This window comes from Heterocephalus glaber, unplaced genomic scaffold (genome assembly GCF_053883595.1).
Source record: "Heterocephalus glaber isolate CG9 unplaced genomic scaffold, H.glaber_assembly_v1.0 deba00001447, whole genome shotgun sequence".
Taxonomy (NCBI): domain Eukaryota; kingdom Metazoa; phylum Chordata; class Mammalia; order Rodentia; family Bathyergidae; genus Heterocephalus; species Heterocephalus glaber.
Window position 1 is genome coordinate 122,699 of NW_028258299.1, and position 16,799 is coordinate 139,497.

The following is a 16,799-nucleotide window of genomic DNA, read 5'->3' on the forward strand; positions in this document are numbered from 1 at the left end:
TAGGGGAAGGTCTTGGCTTCCCCTTCCCCATGCCATGGCAGCTGAGCGTCGTAGACACATCCCTACCACTGGTGACTCAGAGACCAACTGGAATTATGGAAACAGGATGTGTACTCAGGGGGAGGGGTTCCTGGGTTCACCAAGTTCCAGTGCCCAGGTACTCCTGGCCTGGATACAGGCAGCAGGCTCACAGACCGAGCCCAGTGGCCCCTCCTGTCTAGGCCCGAGGCTGAGGTGGAGGCTGTTGTCCCCATCAGAGAAGATGTCCTCTCCCTCCTGCCCCAACCTCTGCCAGCCCCTGTGTGGAAAGAGGCCATCCCTGGAAGTCTGGGCTCCAGCAGGCCAATCCTCCCCCAAAAGGCCCCTCCCTGCCCAGCCCCTGGTTGGGGCAGAACATCCACAGCCCCGCCTGCCGTGGGGAGGCGGGAGCAAGAGCGTCCTGCAGGACCCAAAACCGGCAAGCAGCTCAGCCTGGGCCAGCCACAGCCACCCATGGGGAACAGCCAGTGTGTCCCCCAGGCCCCCAGGAGGCTCCGGGCGTCCTTCTCCAGAAAGCCCTCACTAAAGGGAAAGAGGTGAGAGGCGTGGCCTCAGCCATCCGGACACAGGGGCTCAACCTGTTTCAGCGCCGTGCCATGAGCCCCTTTCCCTTGTCCTCAGAGGAGACAACTCCAGGAAGCTGGCTGGCTTGTTTGATGTGGAGGCTGGCTCCGATGGGGACGCAGCGGCTGACAGGATCTTCTACTACATCCCTGGCACGGTGAGCAGAGGGGCGTGGCCCTCTGGAGTGTCGGCCTCGGTGTGGCTGAGCTTGGGGTCTGAGTGGCTGTGGCTCTTAGGCTGACTGTGTGTGTGACAGTGTGTGCATCATGTCCTCCTGGGCGGGGGTGACGGGACTCAGATCCAAAGTGAGGTGAGGAAGTGGACACTGCCACACCCCGGAGCTCATCTACCGAAAGTCTGGGTGAGATCGAAACTGAGAGGCACTGAGTCAGCCACGAGCAGCTCCACAGGTGGCAGGGTGGGGCCTCCCAGTTGGGAGCCAGGCTGTTAGCCACGCCAAGCCTCAGTGTCTTCCTGGGGTATCCTGCAGGCGGCTGCTGTCGGTATCAGAAAAAGCAGCCCTCTACAGTGGCCACCACCATGTCCCCCACACAACAAGGAAGCAGCCCCAAGGCCCTGTCCACCTCCAGCCCCCCTGGGACTGAGGGCCAGCTGGGGGAGAGACCCAGCCCTTTTCCCAACATGCTGGCATTGGGCTGAGAGGTCTGACAGGAGCCCCCTGACCACTGCAGCCCTCTCCTGAGGAACCATACTGGCCAGGGCGGGTGGGCTCTGCTGCACCCCAGGCTCCAGGAACACAGGGAGAACATATGTGACTCTGGGCCAGGAGCTCAGGCAGAGCTCTCACCCTGCACTCCTGGGGGCAGCTGGCATGGACTTCAAAGCCCACCTCTCCTGCCTGTTTCCTCCAGGCTGGGACACCTGTGCTATCCCCTCCTCCATTCTCTGAGGTCCCAGGGCTCCCCATAGGCAAGTGGCAGCCGCATAAACCATGCTGCCTCAGAGAAGTGGGTGGAAGAGGGTAGCTGGCCTGGCCCAGTTGGGTCCCTCCCGGTGGCCCCATCTCAGATGCTGCCGCTGACTGCTTGGGCCCCATTCCTGCAATAGGACCCTGGGGAAGTCCCCGGAGGCATGGTGGCCCGAGTGCTCCTCCTTTCCCCAGACATCCAGACACAGTAGCTGGAGAAGGGACAGGGCTCAGTGAGGCACAGGGGTCGGGGTGGGTGGGGGGTTGCTGAGGCCAGGCGTAGAGCCATTCCCCTGGGCCCTTCACCTGAGCTCTGTAGTGGATTGTGGACCTCTGCAATGACTTGGCCTTGGCACATCTCCAAGTTGAGTCCTCACCAGGGCCCCAGGGCTGAGCCTGGGCTGCAGGACCAACTGCATAGCCCTTCCTGATTCATGGCATTTTTTTTTTTGGTACCGGGGATCGAACTCTGGACCTTGTGCTTGCGATGCAGGTGGCGGCTCCACTGAGCTAAATCCCCAGCCCTCGTGGCCTATTTTTCACAGCTGCCATCCCAGAGTCAGTTCCCACACTGGGTGTGGATGCAGGAGGCCTCACCCGGAGGCAGGGAGGCCAGGCAGCTGTGTGTTTGTCTGTTCACATTCCTGGACTTACCCAAGAGGTGGCTCAGCTTGGCCAGGACACAGCCCATGCAGGTGGCCCTTGGCATCCCCCAGAGGCACTGTGACCCTGCCCCACTTAGCCTTGTGTAGCCCATTATCACCCATCCCCTATCTGTCCCCTAATCTGACCTCAAACCCCTCATTTACGGAGGACTCTGAGCCCGAGTTGGCTAAATGCGTGGAGGGTGCCCCTCCTTCCCTCCTCAGCAAACATGCGCTACCCACCATCCCCAGAACATCCCAGGCCCTGTCCTAGGCTCTGGGACAGAGCAAGAAACAAAGAAGCAAACAATTTGTCCCCATTCCCATGGGAGAGACAAACAACTGAGAGAGACAGCAAGTGAGCCTGTGCTGAAGAGATGGGGGAGATCTGGGCTAGGCCCCGAGGGGCGGAGTGGAGTTAAGACTGAGGGTCCCAGCAGAAGGAAGAGCAAGAGCGAAGGTCCTGAGACAAGCATGTCCCTGATTCAGAGGGAAGAGAAGGGGAGAGAAGTGGGTGAAAGGCTGGTCCTGGAGACCTCCCCGGCCCCGGCAGGACCTTGGCTTCTGCTGTGAACAGGGTGAAGGCAGGTGCAGTGCCCGCCTGGAGCAGAGTGGCTGGCACGGGCTGTGGAGAGCTGGCTGACAGCTTTTCTGGCCCCGGGTTCGTGGATGACATGTTGGTAGCTCAGTGTGATGAGAATACGTACACCAAAGAAGCTGGCAGAGGTTACAGATCAGGGCCTTTGCTTTTCTGATTTCTGCATCATTTTGGTTTGTTGTAGAACCAGGTATTGAGCATTATCCCCGCCTAGCACCCCAGGCTCCTCCAGATCTGGTGAGGTTAGTAACTAAAAGGCTGCAGAGCATAGGAGGTGATGGAGCTAAGGGTGGCCTCCACTGAGTCCCAGCCTCACTGTCTGCCACTAGACCGGGCAGCTCTAATGTGGGGGAGCTACATGTGCCCACAGGTGTTCCCCTGGGAAAAAGGCTGTAGGTGTGCTAGGGCCTGTGCCTGTGTGTGCTCTTGATGCTTGCATCCTGTGGCTGTGCATGGAGAGACCAGCCCTGTGTGTGTGTTGACTGAGGCTGCTGGCCCCATCGGCCCCTCCCCTGAGTCCCACTCCCCCAGGACATCCCCGGCCCGGAGAGACGGCCAGAAGGCCTAGAGCAGCCATTCCTGAGTGTCTTCAAGAAAGGGCGTCGGCGGGTACCAGTGAGGAACCTGGGCAAGGTCATGCACTACGCCAAGGTGCAGCTGCGGTTCCAGCACAGCCAGGTGGGAGCCGGGGATCCAGGCCAGGTGACAGGCTTGGAGGACCAGCCTCCTGCCATCCCAGGCTGCACCCCAGAACCCCAGACTGCAGCCCTTTTTCCACAGGATGTCAGTGACTGTTTCCTGGAGTTGTTCCCCTCCCACCTCTACTTCCAGGCCCATGGCTCCGACGGCCTCACATTCCAGGTGTGTGTTGGGGAGTGTCCACAGAGGGAAGGCTGGCTGTGTCCCTGGGACTCCACAGCCCTTCCTGTCTTGTGCTTTGGCAGGGGCTGTTGCCACTGTCAGACCTGAGCATCTGCCCACTGGAGGGGTCCAGAGAGCATGGCTTCCAGATCACAGGTGTGCAGCAGGTGCTTCCGTATCCAGGCCCCAGGTCTGCACGCAGCCCTCTGAGAGGGGCCTCCCTGTTGGCTTCCTTGGACTCACCCCCAGCCTGCTCTCTCTTTTGCCCCAGGCCCACTGCCTGCCCCCATCCTCGTTCTCTGCCCCACCGAGGCTGAGCTCAGCAGCTGGCTCTACCACCTGGAGAAGCAGATGGCCCTGGTGGGGGGACTGCAGCACTGCCACACAGCACCCCCGCAGGTCAGTGCCAAGAGCCTCCAGATCCCTGCCCCATCCTGGTCCTCCCTGGCTGCCCTGACCTCTTGTTCCTCAGGGACCCCTGGGCAACGAGCTTCCCTGGATGGCTCCCCAGGGCCGCCTGAGCCGACTGCAGAGGGCATCAGGGCGAGAACCACTGGGTGGTGCCATCTGTGCCTCAAGGGTCAAACTGCAGCACCTGCCCTCCAAGGTGGGTGTGAGGAATGCACGTTGCGGCCGTACTCCTAAGGGAAATGGGTAGGACAGACGTGTGTAAATGCTGAACAGTTCCTCTGGTGTGAAAAACTAAAACTGTAAATGAGGATCAAAATGCATACCTGATATTGGGAAATAGGAAGAAAAGCTCTAAAGGACTAGGGAAGTGGGAGAGCCAGGGAAAGGAAAGAAGGGAAAAGAAAAAATATGAGAAAAGGGAACAACGGAAACAAAGTCTCCGTAAATAAGGAGGGGTGGAGGGGTGAAGGGAGAGCCGGGGAAGGGGAAATAAGAGCCAAGAGACGTCACGTACAGGTGCAGGATCCCAGTGAGGAATGTACCCGTATTGGGTACCTAAAATGGCCCAGTAAACATGTAGAGAAGAGAAGGTGGCGTGCGGGAGTGGGGTAGGGCCGGGCCCGGGTGCCCCAGCCCACTCTGTCCTCTGACTTTCACAGGAGCAGTGGGATCGGCTCTTGGTGCTGTACCCGGAGTCCCTGGCCATCTTCTCTGAGGAGCCAAGTGGGCTCAGCTTTAAGGTGGCTGGGCCTCCTCCACCCTGGCCGCCCAGGGAAGCAGTGGGGTGGGGGGGCAGCAGCTCAGGAGGAACCTGTGTTTCAGGACCTGTTGGGACAGAGCCCACGGCCCCACCCACCCGTCCCCCTTGCCCTGGTCAGTCTGGTCTCAGCTCTGACCTGGAGGGGTCCCTGGCCCGACCTACCATCTCACCCTAGAGGGCCCTCAGCCACCAACCAGACCATCACCCTGGCTGGGTGCTGTGGGTACAGCTGCTCTGGGAGCCCTCCTTGCCTCCTGGGTACGTGTGCCCCGTGCCTCTGAGCAGCTCTCCCATGCCCAGGGGCATGTGCATGCACATGCATGAACCTGTGTTCTCTGGGCCAAGAGTGTCCTGTGTGCAATCACAGCCTCTGAAAAGCACACATGGGCTTTGCCACCAGGGCCGGGCCCACAAGTGTCTTCCTGCATCTGCCATGGGCTGGTGCCAGCCACCCAGAGACCAAGTAAGGCTGTTCCCGGGACAGAGGGGACTGCCTGGCCTCCTGATGGCCAGAGAAGACAAAGGGGCAGGGCCAGGCTGGAGCTGGGGTTGCCCCACGCTGGGACTGTCCTCACTTGTTGTACCCACAGGGGGAGCTACCACTCAGTGCCATCCACATCAACCTGGAGGAGGAGGAGAAACAGATCCGCTCCTTCCTGATAGAAGGTGCCCTGGGCTCTGCCCCTTTGCCTGGCTGGGCCTAGTGGATGCCTCAGCACCTTACTGGGGCTCTGTGGGTTACACCCCATCCTGCCAGGCCCCTACCTCGTGTCTCTGTGTGCCAGGCCGCCTCATCAACACCATCCGCGTGGTATGTGCCAGCTACGAAGACTACAGCCACTGGCTGCTATGCCTTCGGACTGTCTCCCGCAGAGATGGGGTGCCCTTGCTGCCCAGCCTCGAGAGCCCCCCAGGGCTGCAGGAGCCCACACGGGTGAGGGTCTGAGGGCCCCACAACTCAAGTCCTGGGATCAGAGGCTGGGGCCGGGCATGGGTTGAGGAGATGGATCAGTTACCCACTCACCTCTGGCTGCCCAGCTTGTGGGTGGCAGCCAAGGTTCACTCTCCTCAGATGGATGGACCAGCTGGGACTCAGGGTGCCCGGCACTATGCTCTGCCCGCACCAGCCACTCCCCCCTGAGTCCCGCGTGCCATCCACTGTGGACTGGCCTGCACCTGTGAGTGGCCGAGGAGGCCCCGTGTACTGGGGCCTGGGTCCCATTGTTCCCCATCCCAAGGCTGGGCCCTGACTCCTCAAAAAGGGGGCTCATCCTGGAGGCAACTCTGGGCAGCCTCAGAGAATGGGGAAGGCAGGGAATTCTCTGGAAGGTTCTTGGTCTCCTCAGGATCGGGCCAACCCTGACTGTGCCAGCGTTGGGCAACGGAGGGCAGAGCTGAGACGTGGTGGCAGCAGCCGGTCACCCAGGGGCAAGGCCCAAAGGGAGGCACCTGGCGCATCAGCACCACCGCCCCTGCACCTGGACTTGGCCCAGGTAGGCTCCGGCCGCTCTACCCCCCTCCACCTCCCTGGCTCTGTCCCTCATCCCAGGTCAGTGGTGGTGAACCCATGGCGCGCATCCCACAGAGGGCCTTTTGCATCATTGAAAGCTCTAAAGGGTTCACCATCACTTGCTTAGGTGGTCCTGGAGCCCCCATGGGCCTCTGCTTAGAGGACGGGAGACTCCAGCTTCTTCTGCCTTGAAGACTCTCTCTTCCTTCTCTCCCCTCCAGGTGGGCAGGCCAAAGCTGGAGGGTGGCCCAGAAGCCCCAGAACACTCTCTAGCAGCTCCACACTCCCCGCTCTATGCTGATCCCTATACCCCACCCGCCACCTCCCACCACAAGATCACTGATGTCCGCGGCTGGGATGAGGTCAGTCCTGTGCTGGGCCACAGGGCTGTAGGTGCCGACGGCCTGAGTTCTTCTCAGACTGATTGGAGACCAAGGAGTTTCTGGGCCAGGGGTCCCTGGGCTCCACCATGGGCCCAGCCCAGGGCCTCAGATTAACCGCTTTCCCGACAGTTCCTCAGTGCAATGCAGAGCTCGCCTGGACCTGAGCTTTCAAGCCCGTTCCCCCCGGTTCCTGTGTCCGTGCCTGTCTCCGACCCCAGCTCCAGACTCTCCAGCTGCCCTGGCCCTGCAGATCCCCACTTGTTCTCCAAGAAGGCAGCCTTGCCATCCCGAGCCTCTCGGAGGTACCAAGGCTCCGTCAAGGGCCGGGGGCCTCAGCCCTCAGACTCCCCTCCGCTGGTGAGTTCCAGTCCCTTGGATGAAGGGGTGCACTGTGGGAGTGTGGGGCTCCTAGGAGTCTGAAGGGGAAGGAGAAGAGCAGGAGAGTACGGGACAGGCAGAGATCAGGGACAGGGACTGAGGTCTGCAGGACAGGCAGGGCCTCGGGAGGAAAGAAAGCAGGCCCGGGGCAAAGCAGGAGGGTCTGGCAGGTTTGCCATCTGAACTCCCCAGTTGCCAGACTTGTGGTTTGGGGTTCGCAGGTCTCCCTTACCAGAGAAGGTTCATCCAGCCCCTTGCCACCTCCCCCAGGTGAGTGAGGGTCCGGCTTCCTTCTGGGATGAGCGACAGGGAGTTGGCTCTCTGCAAGCCAACACTTCTCTCCCCACCCCCCACCAGATGGCGAATCCCCCACCTGGAACAAGACTTCATCTCCCTCCAACCAGAAGTGGCCACCGTTTAGGAGGCCTGAGGCAGAGGCAGGGTTCATCCAGTGGATCTGATGGCCCCTTAGCAGGGCTGCCTCTCAGAACCCCAGCCTGCCAGTGCCAGCCCTGCCAGGGGATCCGCAGTGCCCCCAGTACCCTGCTGCCCCACATCAGCTCTGCAGTCAGGGTCTAACCCGAGCAGGCCACGGGTGCCTCCAAACCCTGATGGCAGAGAAGCCCCCCACCCCGCCCCGCCGCCGGCCCTGGCTCCCCAGCTTCACCAGCAGCTGTGGCAGCCAGGAGGAGGTGCCTCATCCCTGGGGACACCCTGGTCAATGTGGCTGGCCACGGCCCAGGGAAGGACACCGGGGAGGTCCTGGAGAGCCACAGTAGCCTCCCCAAATGGAGGAGGGGACCTGATGAGAATGATGGCTGGAGTGGGAGCAGTGCGGTTATGAAGGGCAGAGGGCTGAGCAAACCTGTCGGGGTCAGAGTATGTGAGGGCAGACGGGTCAGAGGCCAGCCAGGTATGAGCTGTTACGTGCAGAGGTTTGAGAGTATGAGTATATGGCAAGGATGGTGAGAGAGCCCTGCACTGCTGGATGTGTAGGGAAGGGCTGGTTAGAGACACTGGTGCCATAAACAAGAAAGGGGAGTTTTTATTGGTTCTGTGTCTTTATGTTCTTGCTGAGTAGCAGGGGGTTCCCACCATCCTGGGGACCCTGTGTTCTGCCTCCGGCATCTGCCCACCGCTCTTTCTTTCTTCTTTTCTTTTTGGTAGCGGGGATCGAACTCGGGACTTTGCCCTTGCGAGGCAGGCAGCCAAACCACTGAGCTGAATGCCCAGCCCCTCCTCTCACTGCTCTTCCACCTTGGGTCTTTCACCTACCTCTCCACCCATCTCTGACTCCTGGAACCATTGTAAGAGCCCAGTCCTTTCATCTGAGGCCACCAAGTTCTCTGTACCCTTGAGTAGGGCTCCCTAGAAGAGCCCAGACCCTGGCCACTGCCCCACCCTGTAGAGACTGCAGGATCTCCTCCAGGCACCTGCTCATCCACTCCAGCTGGCCACAGACCTTGGGCCTCGGGGTGCAGAGGGGCCTGTGAGGCCCCTGCCAGCCCAGCCTGTTATGCACAAGGCGTAATCCCTGGAAAACCACTCCCACCACCTTGGATGCCACCTAGCATGCCCATCCCAGCCCCACCAGACCTGTGCAGCTGCCGCTCTCTGACACTCCTAATTCCAGGGTCCTTTCCTGCAACACACTCCACTGACCTATATGACCAGATGAAACGGAGGATCCCCAGTTAAGTTAGATTTCAGATAAACAAGGAGTTACTTAGTAAAGTATGTCTCGAGTATTACATCTGAAGTCCAAATTTAACTGGGTGCCCTGTGTTTATTCGCTACCTATTAACTAGCTCCCTGCTCATCCTCTACCCACCCAGAATTAAAGTCTCCTCTCCCTTCAGGTGTGGGTAGTGGCCTTGACCTTGGCCCCTGGCTGGCCCCTCATGTGGGGTCCACAGCACCAAGGACACTGGTTCCCTCCTGCGTGCTGTAGATGTCCTGGGTCTCAGGCTGCGGAGGAGGCAACAGCTCATCCTGGACATCTCTGTCCATCTCCTTATCTTGAGTCTTCCTAGACCAGGCCTGGACCTAGGAGCTGTAGCTGGGGCTGGGGCTGGGGCTGGGGCTGGGGCTGGAGCTTCGCCCTCGCCTCACCTCCCGGCGGAAGTAGCGGATAGCGGAAATGGTGCCAATATTGGCCAGCAAGACTGCAAGGGAAGCACAAGGTCTCCTGGGCGCCAGCTCCAGCCCACATGACTGATCTAGTCCTCAAAGGGCAGGACAGCCAGCGGGCAAGGGCAGTGGGCTGGATGTGGGCCAGCAACGGGGGAGGTAAGAGTTTGGGAGAAACCTGTGCCTCCCCATGCACCCCCTCCCTACCCGCCCAGCAGGTAAGGCTGGGCATTGTGGCCCCGTGGCCTGGCTTGTGGGCACCAGCCCCCTCTGCCCTGTGGCCTCCAAACCTGTTTTCCAAGCATCCGGGGTTTGTAGATCTGAGGTTCTTACAGCCCATGTGGCAAGGGCTACAAACACCAGGCACATGTCATTCTGACTAAAAGTAAGTGAGGCACGGGGACGCCGGAGCTCTCCTTGGAAAAAGAAGGTCACCCTTAAGTCAGCTGTTCACTGTGAAGCACCTCTGTCCTGAGACATGCCGACCTGGACACGTTTGCCTTAGGACACATCTGTCCTGGGACACATCTGCCCTGGCCATGCCTTCCTGGACATACCTGCCCTAAACACGTCTGCCCTAGGACACACCCACCCAGGACAGGCCTGTCCTGTGACCCTTGTGATGTCTTCCTAGAGGCCCTGGGTAGCATGTCTCAGACTTGAATCAGGATGGTTTGCAGTGTTGCCATTTCCTGGTCTGCAACATACCTCCCAGAGAAGAAGTCAGGTGCCTGCTCCCACCCCCAGCCCTGAAGGCAGCAGGGCCCCGCTGGTTCCCGGGTCTGGCCTGGGCTACCATGTGTGAGCTGTGTCCTGGGACAACTGGAGCTTACCTTTCTCTCTCAGGAGGTCCCCGAGCGCCCCCCCACTGGCCAGGGCCCTAGGATCTTCCCTGCGCTCCCCACATCCCTCCTGGCCTAGCTCCCTGAACAGTGTGTTCTCCGAGCCTGGATGGGCCGAGAGCCTGAGCACCACATACCTGCCTGCTTGGCTGCCAGGCTGAGCTGCTCTGCTCTGGCTGGGCCAGGCTCAGGCGGAGTCCTTGTCCCTATGTTCCTGGGGGGCTCTGAAGTCTGCAGCTGGAGAAGGGGAGTGGGGAGAACCTCACCCCCACACCTGTCCTCCCCGAGGAAGTGTTCGTAGGCCTCAGGGATAGAGAAGGGCACTGGGTTTCCAGGGGGCACAGCTGCTGCAGCGTCAGCTCCTGGAGGCGGAGTGGGGGAGCAGCTCCCCTGGTGCCCCAGCCTCTGGGTGTGGCAGTCCTGGAAGAAGAATTCACATATGTCCGGCCACTGGACATCACCCAGTGCCTGGCTCGCTACTGCCTCCTCACTGGCATCTTCCTCCTCCTCTTCCTCCTCCTCAATGGTATCACAAAAGAAGAACTCATAGGCCTCAGGGAGCGTCACTGCAAAGCAGCTCCCAGGCCCAGTACCTGCGGAAGCAGAGGGAGCAGGGGGTGGCAGGTGCTTGAGGATCCGAGGCTGGGGGGGCCGGGGTCCGACCACCACTGCGTCCCAGGTTGCAGACCCCTCGCGGCCCCTCACTGCCATCCCTGGGGTTGAGGGCCAGGCAGAGGCTGATGAAGGTGGACCTGTAGCCTCTTTCGATCCTGGTTCTTCAGGGCTGGGCACAGCCATGGAGAATCGTACTTTCTTCTTCTTGGGGGCTTGGGCAGGGCCCAGGGGAGGCTCCCCCAAAGCATGTCCAGGAGCCCCTCCAGGCTTCTCTTGATGCCCTCTTGGAGGCACGGTCGTTTGTGTCTCTATCAGACCAGCCCTAGTCTGGAGAACAGGATGCTGGGAGGGCGCTGCAGCCTCAGTCCCAGGGACAGGTGTAGATGCTGCTACAGCAGGCTCAGTCTTGGAAGCAGAATGAGGCAAAGCCCTACTGGGCACAGCCACTGAGACAGGCAGAGGTGAATCTACCTTTGGCTTGGCCATTGGGCCTGCTTTAAGCAGGTCCACATGCAGTCCAGGTGTGGAGTCAGGTGTAGACAGGGCCACATCAGGTTGGGGCTTGGAAGAGGGCATAGACAGAGCTTCATCTGGCTCGGCCATGGAAGCATCTGGATGAGCCTCCTGGACAGGTCGAGAAGCCCTGTGTAACTCAGCTCTGGGGGTCATTCTGATCTGATCTGTACCTTGCTCAGTTATGGGGACAGATGTGGAGAGAGCACCTGCAGAGTTTGGCTGAGGCTTGTTCTGCTGGGCTCCTGCCATGGCCTTTGCTGTCCCAGCCCCAAACCCCTTGCCCCTGGCCCCAGCCAGACCAAGGCTTTCCTCAGCCCTGGCCTCAGGGAGCTTTGGAGATCCTGTTGGGGCCGCAGCAGGCCCTGGCGTGTCTGAGTGTCTGCCCCCCTTGGCCCCCGCTGGACGCCTCTTCTTGCGGTCAGTGCTCCGCAGAGGGGTGTCAGAACTGTTGGGGGACTTTTGAGGGATGGCAGTGTGGCTGGGGGGATTAGAACTCGGGGGGGGCTCACCAGAGGGGCTGGAGGAAGGGCCCTGCAGAAGCCTCTGCATCTCGCCACTGGAATCTACTGACCCTGGAAAGGAGGAGCACTGGTCAGGAAGGGCGGTGCCTGAGCTGACGGACAGCAGAGCTTCAGGCCGTGCGGACGTGCCGGCCCCCTGCTGACTGGCCCCCAGAGCCAGGACAGGCTGCCACTGAGACCCGCTGGCCGGCTGCCAGGTGGCCACACTGTGCTCCTCCTCACAGGCCTTCCAGCCCTTCCCCTGGGCAGCCAGCTGCCCAGTGAGGAGAGGTTGGGGCCCAGGTGGGCTGCTACCACTGCTGTCCCCTTGGTCAATGTCACTGGAGAAGAGCTCGTCCCCAGAAGCCAGGCCCGCCTGCAAGAGACCACACTCATCAGCAGTGGCCGAGAACTCGGCCCAGTCCTGGTCACTGAGCTGGACACTGTACTGGAAGTTGTCCATCACAGCCAGCAGAGGCTCTGGAGTGGTGACAGGACTTGGGGCCGGATGGGATCTTCAGGTGTCCAGGCTCCAGGCACAAGCCTGCGCATGCTGCCACTGTCCTGTGTGCACTAGCGGGGACCCCCCGCCTGGCTCTCCATCTCCACCTGCAAGAAAGCAGAGCAGCGTCCCAGAGGACAGGCTGTGCTTCTGTCAAATCTACTTTCTTCTGAATTAGAAAATCCCCAACTCTCTCTTTCCCTATTTCCAAATCGGCTCCAAATGGCAACTTTACAATACACATTGTCACAGTCCTAAAATCAAATAGCATTTTACATTAGTGAAGTACACTAAAAACATGACATCTGTCATGTTTGAATTTTTGTTCCCAGAAATGCCATTCCTTCACCTCTCCTGAGATTTTCTGTCAGGTGGGTAAGGCTCTCTTCCTCCACCTCCCTCAGCATAGTCTGTACCAAGGACAACCCACCAGGGGTCAGTTCCTTGGTGATGGTCAACCTGGCCTGTCCCAGGGCGCCCTAGGAGACAGCTGGCCACAGAATGTGGCTGCAGTATCCAGTAGGTGCCCAGCCTTCAGGGTGATGACCTTTCACCAGCCTTGGCTGGGACAGTTTTCCTCTGAGCTCACCAAGGTCACACTGGTGCTGGCTGAGCCAGCTCAGGGTTCAGCAGGAAGGGACTGGGTCTGAGGCTGTGGAGCAGAGATCAGACCCAGAACCCCCAGCTGCCCCTCCTGGTGATCCCCAAGGTCTGCATACCCATCCCAGTCCTGCCTGGCTGCCCAAGGACCCATTCTGCCCCAGCTCAGAGAACCAAAGTGGACAGAGCTGGAGGGGGCCTTCAGCTTCTGCCCCATGGGTGCTGCTCACTGGCCCTTGGTCAGCTACTGCTAGACCCAGGGGGTGGAGGTCACTCTAGCTGGGACAGTCCTGAGCTGGAGATACCCAGAGACCAAAGCACCATGGCTTCCTACCCACGGACCCACGCCCTCCTTTCTGCCCTAGTGAGGCCTCTGTGGGGGTGGCCTGCCCTTCGGACCCTTAGCCAGGACAGAGAAGCTGACCATGTCCTACCTGAGTCTCGGCACCCAGCAGAGCAGTGGAGCAGTGCATCTGAGTGCCTGTCCCAGAGCGGCATGCTGCTGGGCTGGCCCTGGAAGCTCCACCCCCACTGCCAAAAATACCCAGCCCCTGTGCTCACATGTGATCCAGCGTCAGGGCCCAGGCCACAAATAGATAGCATTTGAGGGGCCTCCAGCTACTTGAGGGACTCCTTCCCAGGGCGGACGGAGCCTGGCCCAGGCTGGCACTAGCCAAGGTCACATCAGCTTCCAACCAGAGAATGGCAACCAGTGGTTAGCACTGCACAAGCCCTGCTGTCCCCAGCAGCAAGAAGCCTCCACTCACCCCACCCACTGGGGCCTTGCCTCCCTGGCCTGAACGCCAGGGCTACAGAGCCTCCCCCAGGTCTTGCTGACCCTGTCAGTGGGGTCTGGGGCCAGGTGGGGGCACTCACTGGGTTTGGACCCAGGCCAGAGAGAGGGCAGGAAAGGCCTGGGGTTCTGAGCAGGCACCTCCAGAAGAGGCTGGTGGGCGGCACATCTGTGATGGACCTCCCACCCTGTTTCTGTAAACTTTTCCATCTAAGCGGGTAACCAGGAGGACCCTTCCTTTGGGAGGAGGGTGTTGAACTCAGGGCCTTCTCATTGAGCTTTGTCTCTATCCCTATTTTATTTTTTGTTTGGGGACAGGGTCTAAGTTGCTGGCCTTAAACTTAAACTTTTTTTTTTGGTACCGGGGATCGAACTCAGGTCCTTGCGCTTGCGCAGCAAGCGGCGAAACCACTGAGCTAAATCCCCGGCCCAAACTTAAACTTTTTGATCCTCTTGTCTCAGCCTTTTCAGTAGCTGGGATTATAGGTATGTGCCACTGTACCAGCAGGACATGCATCACCTGTGATGTCTCTTCAGCATTTTTGCCACCATTCTACCCCATGTTAGTCAGCTTTCCCATTCCTGGGACCAAATACCTGACACTCACAATTTAAAGGAGGAAATGGTTTGTTTGGATCCTCCCAGTTTCAGAGGATTCAGTCTCTGGTCAGCCAGCTCCAAGCAGAAAAGACATGGCATAGGGGCGTGGTGGAGGAAGATGCTAACTTAGTGGCAGCTGGGAAACAGAGCAGGGAACCAGTGCCAGAGGGGAAGGTGCCAGGGGCCAGAGGCCAGGGGTCAGACATAGACCCCCAAGGTCATGGCTCTGTGATCCACTGAGACACACCCTAAACCCCTAGGCACCTCCCAAGCCAATCAAGTTCACAAGCTTAATCATCACAGATGTTTGGTTGATTCGCAGTTTGTTATATATTCTGCTCCTTCCTTTCTTTTTTCTGTGTGTGTGTGTGTGTGTGTGTGTGTGTGTGTGTGTGTGATATTGAGGGTTTAAACTCAGGCATCAGCGGTGCTCTGCAAGCGCTCATCACTGAGCTACACAGCCAGAATTAACAATGCCTTTTGATGATCCGAAATTTCACATTTTAACCTGGTTTATCAACAATTTCCTTTATGCTTAGCACTTTTTGCTGACCTTTTAAAGAACTCTTTGCCTGCCCTCAAGCCATGAAGAAACCTTGCTTTGTGGGAGCGTGTGTGTGTGTGTGTGTGTGTGTGTGTGTGTGTGTCCAAAGTACATTCCCAAGGGAGGAGGGAGAAGAGGTGGAGGGGAGCAGTGATGTTAGACAACACCCTGCATAGAGCTGGACAATTCCATTGTATGGCTTCAATATGAAGCATCTCCCAAAGACCCATATATTAAGGGCTTGATTCCAAGTGCAGTAATGCCCACAGGTGGAGCCCAGAGAGAATCAATGGAACAGAACAGAAGATGCAAAAAACAGCTCCAAGCACACCTTATCTTTGACAAAGGCAGCAAACACCTTCACTGGAAGAAAAACAGCCTCTTCAAAGTACATTCCCAGCCCTTTAGGTTTTTCAACAAAAATTTTAAGAGTTTTAGACAGGGTCTTGCCCAGGCTGGTCTCCAGCTTGTGCTCTTCTGGCCCCCAAGTAGCTGAGATTACAGACACATGCCACCATACCTGGGAAGATGGTCTTTTTAATTTTTTTTGGTTTGGTTTGGGGTTCTTTTTGCAATTTTTTTTTTTTTTTTTTGGTACTGGGGATCGAACTCGGGACCTTGTGCTTGCAAGGCAGGCAGCAGAACCTCTGAGCTAAATCCCCGGCCCCCCCCTTTTTTTGAGACAAGGTCTCTCTGTGTAGTTCAGGCTAGTGTTGAACTCACTATGTAGCCCAAGGTAGCCTCGAACTCATGGCAATCCTCCTGCCTCAGCCTCCCGAGTGCTGGCATTGCAGGCGTGCACGACCATGCCGGGACTGGCCAGATATTCTTGCTTTAAAAAAAAAAAACTTCATTGTTTTGGTTTTCACACTGGATCAGCACCCACCTGTATCGGTTTTCAGGGGTGGTGGCAGATAGGATCACAGCCCAGTTTTGTTCACATGGGCCTCAGGGACCCCAGCAGACAGTGTCGGCCAGTCACGGCTTGAGAGCACACACATGCAGGGCTGTACACAAGGGCCCAGAGGCGAGCACCCCGCAGACTGTCCTGAGAGGAAAAGGCTTTGAACTGGGCTTGGGGGTGATGAGACCTGATGCAGGCGTTTGGACAATTGCTCTGGCTAACCTGTGGGGATACCAGGTGGCTCCCAGCAGTGGGCAGGGGAGCTGGGGGCAGCAGGATTGAGGGAGAGCAGGGTCTGACCACAGGCATGACTAGGATTGAACAAGGCTCCTGAGGCAAGCTGTCACTGCAGTTGAAGAGCCTTCAGAGGGAAGCCTCTTCCATTCATGAGTCTGGGGTGTAGGGCCAGGGATCTGGGCAGGGCTCTGGCACATCTCAACCCAGGGAGGAGGAACTGCCACCTTGGTAATGCAAGTAGGCAGACACTTTAGCTCTCTGCAGAGGCCGGTAGGTGAGCAGGGGGATGGAAGGAGTGCAGGACAGCGACCCCCTTGGCTCTGGGGAGCTCAGCCTGCTGTGTCCCTGGGGCCACAAGAGGGCGCAAGGGCACACTGGGCCCAGCCCCCCTCAGGGTGGTGGTGGGGGATCGGTCCTGCCCCTTCTGCCCAAGAGAGGGTTGGGGTGAAGATTTCTTGGGGTGCTACCACACCCCCTTTCCTGAAGCCATGCAGCCCCTTGCAAGCACTTGACCTTGAGACAGTCAGTTCTCATTGATAATTACCTTTGAAGGAGCAGTTACTACAAGCCAAGCAGTCTTAAATGTTCTGTGCACACATTAGCTTTGTCTTGTTATTTTTAAATAGTCTTATGGAATTAACACAGAATAAACTACAAATATTTAAAGCATACAATACATTAGACTTTTGTTTGGGGTGGGGGCAGATACTGGGGACTGAACCCAGGGTCTCATGCATGTTAGGCAAGCCCTCTACCATTAAGCTACAGCTCCAACCCTTTTTATTTATTGTATCTATTTTTGTCAGTACTGGGAATTGAACCTAGAATCACTCTATCACTGAACTACTTCAAGCCCTTTTATAATTTTTACTTTGAAAGAGTGTCACACTAAGATTGCCCAGGCTGGACTTGAACTTGTGATCCCTCTGTCTTCACTTGA

At 58.4% G+C, this 16,799-nt stretch overlaps 2 protein-coding genes across 10 annotated transcripts; one reads left to right on the forward strand and one right to left on the reverse strand.

Moving 5' to 3' along the window:
• The first annotated feature begins 78 nt into the window (after window positions 1–78).
• Window positions 79–8,122, forward strand: Plekhn1 (pleckstrin homology domain containing N1). Of its 8 annotated transcripts, XM_087214513.1 has the most exons (15): window positions 310–575; window positions 661–760; window positions 3,305–3,451; window positions 3,554–3,634; window positions 3,718–3,790; window positions 3,906–4,033; window positions 4,107–4,241; window positions 4,705–4,785; window positions 5,396–5,471; window positions 5,591–5,739; window positions 6,152–6,298; window positions 6,537–6,677; window positions 6,828–7,055; window positions 7,298–7,346; window positions 7,434–8,122. In XM_087214513.1, the coding sequence occupies exons 1-15, from the start codon at window positions 493–495 to the stop codon at window positions 7,535–7,537; spliced, it is 1,722 nt and encodes a 573-aa protein (XP_087070639.1). In that variant the 5' UTR covers window positions 310–492; the 3' UTR covers window positions 7,538–8,122. The 8 variants fall into 8 exon arrangements, with proteins under 8 accessions (XP_012920650.1, XP_087070639.1, XP_021099241.1 ...); XM_013065196.3 differs by lacking the exon at window positions 7,298–7,346 and having other exon boundaries at window positions 79–575; XM_021243582.2 differs by lacking the exon at window positions 7,298–7,346 and having other exon boundaries at window positions 4,146–4,241.
• Perm1 (PPARGC1 and ESRR induced regulator, muscle 1) lies at window positions 8,097–13,342 on the reverse strand. 2 transcript variants are annotated; one of them, XM_004863899.4, is made up of 4 exons: window positions 13,216–13,342; window positions 10,186–12,288; window positions 9,497–9,622; window positions 8,097–9,241 (listed from the first exon to the last, which is right to left on the reverse strand). In XM_004863899.4, the coding sequence occupies exons 2-4, from the start codon at window positions 12,140–12,142 to the stop codon at window positions 9,123–9,125; spliced, it is 2,202 nt and encodes a 733-aa protein (XP_004863956.2). In that variant the 5' UTR covers window positions 12,143–12,288; window positions 13,216–13,342; the 3' UTR covers window positions 8,097–9,122. The 2 variants fall into 2 exon arrangements, with proteins under 2 accessions (XP_004863956.2, XP_087070628.1); XM_087214502.1 differs by having other exon boundaries at window positions 8,097–9,622.
• Window positions 13,343–16,799: the final 3,457 nt, after the last annotated feature.

What these genes read in the sequence shown, in the direction of transcription:
- Perm1 (XM_087214502.1), bottom strand. Translation starts at nt 12,142, where the DNA reads ATGGACAACTTCCAGTACAGTGTCCAGCTCAGTGACCAGGACTGGGCC. An exon ending in CCTGGCAGCCAAGCAGGCAG is followed by an intron (nt 9,623 to 10,185) that starts GTATGTGGTGCT and finishes TCTTTTTCCAAG; the next exon opens with GAGAGCTCCGGCGTCCCCGT.
- Plekhn1 (XM_013065195.3), top strand. Translation starts at nt 493, where the DNA reads ATGGGGAACAGCCAGTGTGTCCCCCAGGCCCCCAGGAGGCTCCGGGCG. An exon ending in CCCTCACTAAAGGGAAAGAG is followed by an intron (nt 576 to 660) that starts GTGAGAGGCGTG and finishes CCTTGTCCTCAG; the next exon opens with AGGAGACAACTCCAGGAAGC. An exon ending in TCTACTACATCCCTGGCACG is followed by an intron (nt 761 to 3,304) that starts GTGAGCAGAGGG and finishes CCACTCCCCCAG; the next exon opens with GACATCCCCGGCCCGGAGAG.